The sequence below is a fragment of the Procambarus clarkii genome, chromosome 76 (genome assembly GCF_040958095.1).
Source record: "Procambarus clarkii isolate CNS0578487 chromosome 76, FALCON_Pclarkii_2.0, whole genome shotgun sequence".
Taxonomy (NCBI): Eukaryota; Metazoa; Arthropoda; class Malacostraca; order Decapoda; family Cambaridae; genus Procambarus; species Procambarus clarkii.
In genome coordinates, this window is record NC_091225.1 from 7,627,657 (window position 1) to 7,636,378 (window position 8,722).

An 8,722-nucleotide genomic window follows, 5' to 3' on the forward strand; every position below is an offset into this window, starting at 1 on the left:
AGGGGACAGAGGAGAGGGTAATGGTGGGGAGGACGAGGGGACTGGGGAGTTGGGGATGGTGGGGACAGGGGAATGCTGGGGAGGACAAAGGGACAGGTGAATGGGAGATGGTGGGGGAGGAAGAAGGGACAGGGGAGGGGAAAATGGTAAGGAGGACGATGGGACAGGGAAGTGGGAATAGTGGGGATGATGTGGGGACGGGGAAGTGGGAAGGACGAGAGGACTGTGGAATGGGGAATGGCAAAGTGAATTATAATTATATATATTAATTAATTCTTATAAATTTCCAGAAGCCTGTATCAACACCCACACTAATGCAACTGAAAGAGATGTTGAGACAAGTATTGCTGATATGTTGAAGACAAACAACAATTTCAAACAAACTCGGTGGAAACAGATACAAGGTAAAGTTTGCCAATTTGCTGTAATCTAATTCAATTTCTTTTTAGTAATCTTTGAGAACATTTATGCTATGAATAAGATAAAATAATGTAACTGATTTTGACTAAATATGTAGATATATTTAATTTTCTGAGCACTAATAATGAAAGAAAACCAAAATAAGAGGAGGCTACTATCTCTAATAATGGGCTGGAATAATGCAGGATATAATAATATATATATATAAATATATTTATATATATAAATTTATTTATATAAATATATATATATGATATATAGATTCTATTCTATTATTCTATTCTATTCTATTCTATAGTTTTAAATAGATTCTTGTTTTAGTTTTTTTTCTATAATATGGAAACGGTTTTTAATTAATAAATTAAATATTATAAAATAAAATAATGTATTATTGAAAACAATTAGTAACAAACAATATTTCATTACAGGGTGGTGAAGCAAGAAGACATGTGCATCACACAGCAGACTTGGATATGACGAATACTGAAAATGGTGGCGAGCCTGGTGCATGGTGTACCGCTGAATCTTCTCTAATGTCTATATAGAAGAATCTATATGTGTCTATATATAGACACATATAGATTCCTATATATAACCTATGTATATATATGTGTGTATATATATTATAATATATATATATATATATATATATATATATATATATAGGTTAGATAGGTTAGGTTTGGTAGGGTTGGTTAGTTATCATATATCTACGTAAAACTAGCTAGTTTTACCTTTATATATATATTATTTATATATATATATATTATATAAAAAGTTTGTGAGGAAGACCTCTGGTGCCAATGTGGGGACCCATAGCCTCTGAGAAGAAAATAAAAAGTATTCAGAGGAGACCTTGTGGTCACTCACTAAACACTAATATTATCTTCTACCACCCCCATTCTTTTGTATGTACACATATATATTTGCTTTATTTGAACTTTGTTACAAAGAGGGAGTTACATATAGGTTACAAAGATGGTTATCATATATATATTATTTATATATATATATTATTTATATATATATATTATTTATATATATATTATTCATATATATATATTATTTATATATATATATTATTTATATATAAATATATTATTTATATATAAATATATTACTTATATATAAATATATTACTTATATATAAATATATTATTTATATATAAATATATTATTTATATATAAATATATTATTTATATATAAATATATTATTTATATATAAATATATTATTTATATATAAATATATTATTTATATATAATATATACTAGATTTATTCCTCCAAGGAGTGCCGGACCAACCGGGCTGTGGTGGGTATGTGGGCCTGCGGGCCGCTCTAAGCAACAGCCTGGTGGACCAAACTCTCACAAGTCGAGCCTGGCCTCGGGCCGGGCTTGGGGAGTAGAAGAACTCCCAGAACCCCATCAACCAGGTATCAACCAGGTATCATATATAAATATATTATTTATATATAAATATATTATTTATATATAAATATATTATTTATATATAAATATATTATTTATATATAAATATATTATTTATATATAAATATATTAATTATATATAAATATATTATTTATATATAAATATATTATTTATATGTAAATATATTATTTATATGTAAATATATTATTTATATGTAAATATATTATTTATATGTAAATATATTATTTATATATAAATATATTATTTATATATAAATATATTATTTATATATAAATATATTATTTATATATAAATATATTATTTATATATAAATATATTACTTATGTATAAATATATTATTTATATATAAATATATATATATATATATATATATATATATATATATATATATATATATATATATATATATATAATATATATACTATTACACTACATTCTTATATATTACACTAATATATATATATATATATGTATATTTATATATATATATATATATATATATATATATATATATATATATATATATATATATATATATATATATATATATATATATATTAGTATATTTTGGTAGCAGTCTTTCCTGTAGACATATATTATTAAATATGACCGAAAAAGTAAGATTAATAATTCTAACACAAATTTTCTCAATCTTTCGTACATTACGCTTCACTGTTGGAGGTAAATCAAAAATCAATTCTCCAAAATTCATTTTTATTTCTAGTCTGACACGACACGGGCGCGTTTCGTAAAACTTATTACATTTTCAAAGACTTTAGTTCACAAATACACAACTGAATAGAACTTACGTATCTCCGATTTTATATCTGCATTTGAATGAGGTGGAAGGGGTGATGTGGCATTAACACAAGACAGAACAAAGTGTGGTATTAATAGGGTATTAATTTCATCAACACAAGACAGAACAAGAGTATTAATAGGGTATTAATTTCATCAACACAAGACAGAACACGAAACAATGGATATTGAATAGAAGTGTTTGTAGAAAGCCTATTGGTCCATATTTCTTGATGCTTCTATATTGGAGCGGAGTCTTGAGGTGGGTAGAATATAGTTGTGCAATAATTGGCTGTTGATTGCTGGTGTTGACTTCTTGATGTGTAGTGCCTCGCAAACGTCAAGCCGCCTGCTATCGCTGTATCTATCGATGATTTCTGTGTTGTTTACTAGGATTTCTCTGGCGATGGTTTGGTTGTGGGAAGAGATTATATGTTCCTTAATGGAGCCCTGTTGCTTATGCATCATTAAACGCCTAGAAAGAGATGTTGTTGTCTTGCCTATATACTGGGTTTTTTGGAGCTTACAGTCCCCAAGTGGGCATTTGAAGGCATAGACGACGTTAGTCTCTTTTAAAGCGTTCTGTTTTGTGTCTGGAGACACAAAACCCAACTATAATAGTTACCCATTGTTAGCATGCTATTCTCTTTTTTTACGAAATTACTTACTCACTCTCCCTTGTGAGTGAGGGTGGAGTGGTGTGTATATCACTCGGAATTCCTTAGTCGGCTTTGACGGCGAAATTATATTCACACACACATCAAGATTAGACGTTTATCTATTTAATTTACCATTGCTGCAATGTACCAATGCGTAATAAAGACGAAATTCGAGTTGAGATGGAGGGAGGTGTTGCTTTAGTGTGCTCTTACACGGCAACTCAACGATCGTTTGCCACTTCCACGCTTGCCAGTCGGCCACTAGCCTCAAAGTGAATTCTAGTGTCTTGATTAGCTTTACAATCCATCATTTACCTCAATACACGCTAACAATGTGTATTTATATACTTCAATCGAGCATTCGATGCACGCATTCACCTATAATATATACGTCAAAGAAACCCAGAACCCACCCAAGTTCAAGCGCACCTGCACTCTCGCCCCTCTCCATTTGAATGCTTGTTTCCTTATTAGATTACAAATGATTCATTCACCTCTCTAGACACCACCACCGTCCGTATATTTACATACTTTATTTAGGCAATGTATGCAGGCACACATTCATTCATTCATTCATTCATTCATTCATTCATTCATTCATTCATTCATTCATTCACGTAAAATAACGAATAAAATTGATATAGAATCTACTATAATTTGCAAAGCGACCAACCACCAAATGTCATTGTGAAAGCTAGTTTCGTAATTAGCTTTGCAATACTTCATTTCCCTCCCTAAACACCAACAATGAGTGAGTATTTGTATACTCGGTAAAAGCGATGGATGGATGGATTCCGTACACATTCACATATATTAAGCAATGAATTTGCTATAGTACCTACAGTACTCAGACTTCTCGAATTACTTACATCTTGTTATATCTTAACTTTGTTGTTCATTCAACAACAGAGTCGTTTTCCAGGGAATCACGTTATGTTAGATGATGCATCACCTCGCCTCGCCTCGCCTCGCATGGCATCGAATCGCATGTCATTGCATCGCATCGCATTGAACTGCATGGTATTGAATCGCAAGGCATTGAATGGCATGGCATGGCATGGCGTCACGTCACGTCTCTCGTCTCTCGTCTCTCGTCTCTCGTCTCTCGCCTCTCGCCTCTCGCCTCTCGCCTCTAGCCTCTAGCCTCTAGCCTCTCGCCACCCAGCCCTGCCTCGCTTCGTCTCCGGTTTGTGAAAACGATGTATCAAGCAAAGTGTTAGATGTGAAAAAGTCGTGATATATATACAAAAATGTAATTGTTGGCGCGTAATAGTGCTGTTCGTTTTCTGTTATGGTATCAGAGAGAGAACGTCTCCTATTTATATTTTTTGACGAGCGTTGGCGATAACAGGCCCCTTGCACTTTTAATTCGTTATTGTACTTTTCAAAAGCTGTAGCTACCTTAAGACACATGACAAATGAAGGTTTATATATTAGAGTTAAGCGCTATACTCCCTGGCCAGGAGCGAATTTGTGAAACGCCACGCGAGTCTGTTTACCACTTTGCCGCCAGTTACATATTAACTACTCATGAACGAAACCATGTAATATCATGAATTTGCTTATATATATAAATTCATTGATCAGGTAAGAAATAGTTAAAGCCTTTACTGCATGGCGTTTATATGTATGCTTGAATTCGAATATTACCCAACGATAATCACATGCCCTTTTGCAATTGAAACTCGCTACGTGGTTTCTAGCCGCAATTGTTGCCTGGTGTTGCAGAGCAACCATGCCTCCTATCGCTTCTCGGCCTTTTGGCTAAGATCAAAGTGTAGTACGCTTCTCGGCCTTTTGGCTAAGATCAAAGTGTAGTAATCAAGCCTCAAGAGGTTCAAAGGTACCCTGCTACGTCGTTATTAGTGCGCTGAGTCCACTGAAAGCGATAGTCATGTAGCTACAGGAGCTTGCTTTGCCGTTGATTGGCTTGCTACACCCCTTGCGGGTTGGCACCCCAGGTCTGTTGAGCACAAGAGTAGCTGGCTGAACTCTTGTCTAGTGATGCACACTTAGTGTGCATTACTCACTTGCTTTTGCAGTGCTCACAGACCACCACCAGCCGATCCGCACCCCCCTCTCATCAGGCCATGTTCTCCTGTTGAGGGGCTCGGCGAGGCCGGCCCTGATACGTGGGACTTCCATGCTTTTTCCGAGTAAGATTGACCCCTACTGCGAGGATCCCGTTGCCACTCCTATATGCTGCCACTCCTATATCCAGCAACGGCCCTAACACACTGGACTTTATTGCTCGCTGAAATGAGCTGCCGCCCAATATAAGCAGCAAGCAGATGTCTTAGAAGAAAGAAGGAGATGCAAGCAGATGTCTTAGAAGAAAGAAGAAGATGTCTTGGAAGAAAGAAAAAGATGTTGGAAGAAGAAGACTTCAGCAGCGATGACGACTTCAAGATGGACAACTTCAGGAGAATTACAGACGAAGCTGACGCTTTCTTTGAGGGAACACAGCGCTCCACCATCGACCTGCCTGAACCTACACCTCGAGTTCGAGACCGTGGACTCCAGCTCCAGCTCCAGGACCCGCCTTCAGCCCCATTCCGCTTCAGGAGCTTCCCAGACGATGATGATGGCTTCTTCAATGGAACACAGCGCTCCCTCATCGACCTGCCTGAGCCTACACCTCCAGTACGAGACCCCAGACTCCAGCCCCAGCTCCAGGACCCGCCTCTTGCCCCATTCCGCTTCAGGAGCCTCCCAGACGATGCTGATGACTTTTACAATGGAACACAGCGCTCCCTCATCGAACCACCAGAGCCTACACCCCGGGACCAAGTTCCTGGGCTCCAGCTCCAGGACCCGCCTCCAGTCAATGGAGAGTTCCAGCCACCGACACTGCCTGCAGATGAAGAAGAAGAGTCCCAGCCACCGACACTGCCTGCAGATGGAGATGGAGAAGAAGAAGAGTTCCAGCCGCCGCCCCGAGTTGAGGAAGAGCTTCAGTCACTCAGGCTGTCTCCAGTTGGTGAAGAAACTGATGTAGAGATACAGTCATCGTTTCTACCTGACGAAGAGAACCAGCCGCCGACGCCACCCAGGGCAGAAGATGAAAGTGGAGAAGAGCTTCAGCCCTTGGACCCGCCTCCTCCTCAGCAAGACCCCCAACCAGCTACCCTCAGCCAGCAAATTGGAGAACTTATCAACCAGGGAAGGAACGACCAACTCGCCCCTGTAGCAGATGAAGAAGATGCAGATGGACAGACCCTTGTGCGACAACCCCAACGAGATGGAGAGGTGCTCATCACTTGGTTCCCCTTGCCCCCTTACTTCAGCTGCCCTGAGACGTTCTGCCACAAGAAGTATACAGGATGTGTATGGACAAGCAAGCAGCAGTCACTCACCCGCCACCTTCGAGAAATCCATACCCTACCAATAACCTCGACTATTCAGAAGTGTGCAGGCTGCTCTGAAACCCTAGGACTCCGCCCAACCAGGCACAAATGCCAAGCATTACGACGATTCATTGAAGGCAGACCCCAAGTAGAGGAAGAAGTTAGACACCATTTCCAGTGTCCCACATGTACTTCAAGCTTCACCACCAAAACAGGGCTCAACAACCATCGCAGAACCCACCGACAACAAGATGCAGTGGCCCGCCGACGACCCAGACCTAACTCCCCACCCAACCCACAGTCTGCCCAGTCCTCACCTTCCTCCTCCTCCTCTCCTCGATCCTCACTCAACCCCCAGTCTGCCCAGTCCTCACCTGCCCCCTCTCCTCATTCACCGCCCAGCCCACAGTCTGCCTACTCCACACCTGTCTCCTCTCCAGCCCATCCTGCACCTGACAGCCCTCTGACCCAACACCACCTGCCTCAACAACAAATCCTCCCCCACCCCTCCCCCCTACTCCCTCTCCCCCCTCTTAGCCCTATTCCAGAGCCTGATGATGATGCCCCACTGTCTCCAGCCTCCAACACAGACAACCAAGACCAGTCACAACCCCAAGAAGAAGATGATGATGGTGGAGACGACGCTGGCGATGAAGAACAGGACCAACCCCAACAACAAGAGGAGAATGTTCCCGATGAAGCAGAGGAACATTGGTTATTAGAAGAATTCTCTGCGCCCCTGCACAATCTCCTCCACCACCCAGACTGGGACGCCTTCACCGAGCTTCTGCAGCAGATAACAACAACAATGCAGGAGCACTTCAAGATCCAAACTGATGGTAGTTCGACGACTTCAACTCCAATCGACGTCAACGACTGTGCTGCCATACAACGACTCTACAGAAGAAATCGGAGGAGGGCAATCAGATTGATCACGACAGGTGAAAGTGCCCGCTGCGCCATTCCCAAGGAACGAGTCGAGGAGCACTTTACCCGCACACTTAGTGCACAAGACCCCCTCCAAAACTTGGACATCATCACTGCCATCCCTGAACCACCTGAAAACCGCACAGAAATGGACACAGGAGAGTTTCGAGAACGTGAAGTAGCAACAAGACTCTCCAGAACAGAAAACACCGCTCCAGGAGACGACAGACTTACATACAACCACTGGAAGCGAGCAGACCCAGAATGCCGTGTCATCACAGCAATCTTCAACATCTGCCTGAGTCAACAGAGGATCCCAGAGGCCTGGAAGTCTTCCCGGACAGTGCTCATCCCCAAGCCAGGCGACCCAGATGACATTACGAACTGGAAACCCATCGCACTCTGCCGCACCATATACAAGTTGTATACTGGCTGCCTCTCATCAAGACTTCGAAACTGGATCGTGGAGAACAAAGTGCTGTGCCCTGCCCAGAAAGGATTCATGCCGACTGACGGAGTTTTTGAACATAACTTCGTCCTACAACACTACCTAGATGCAGCAAGAACAGGGCATGGCCATAAGGACATATACATCGCTTCCCTCGACATCACCAACGCCTTCGGCTCAGTCCCAACTGAGCTCATCTCTGCAGCACTCCGGAGGATGGGAGCTGGAGATGACTTCTTAGCAGTCGTCAACAGCATCACCAATGGAAACACCACAAGGATTATGACAACTGGCGGCGAAACAGCAGAGATCCCAGCCAACTGTGGAGTCAGACAAGGATGCCCAATTAGTGGACTCCTCTTCAACATCGCCATAGAAGCTATCCTGAGGACTACAATCAACACAGGACTCGAAGCTGACCCTGACCTGAAACACCCCTGCCTAGCATATGCTGACGACATCACTTTGCTGGCCGGGACAGAAGAGAGGTTGCAAGCTCTACTGAACACAGTTGGAAGAGCCTGCCAAGCTGCAAACCTCACACTCAACCCGAACAAGTGCTACTCCATGCACTTGTCAGGACAAACACCAGTGGGTTTGAGAGAAACCCAGTTCCAGATCGCCGGAAGAAACATCCAGTATCGACTTGGGGGAGAACACTCCAAGTTCTT

At 40.9% G+C, this 8,722-nt stretch overlaps 1 protein-coding gene across 1 annotated transcript in view; it reads left to right on the forward strand.

Moving 5' to 3' along the window:
* Positions 1-5,642: 5,642 nt before the first annotated feature.
* The window catches only part of LOC138357142 (uncharacterized), a 4,461-nt gene continuing 1,381 nt past the window's right edge, over positions 5,643-8,722 (forward strand). The window contains exon 1 of the mRNA XM_069313793.1: positions 5,643-8,722. This exon is cut by the window's right edge and continues 1,381 nt beyond it. Coding sequence (XP_069169894.1) covers positions 5,643-8,722 — 3,080 coding nt within the window.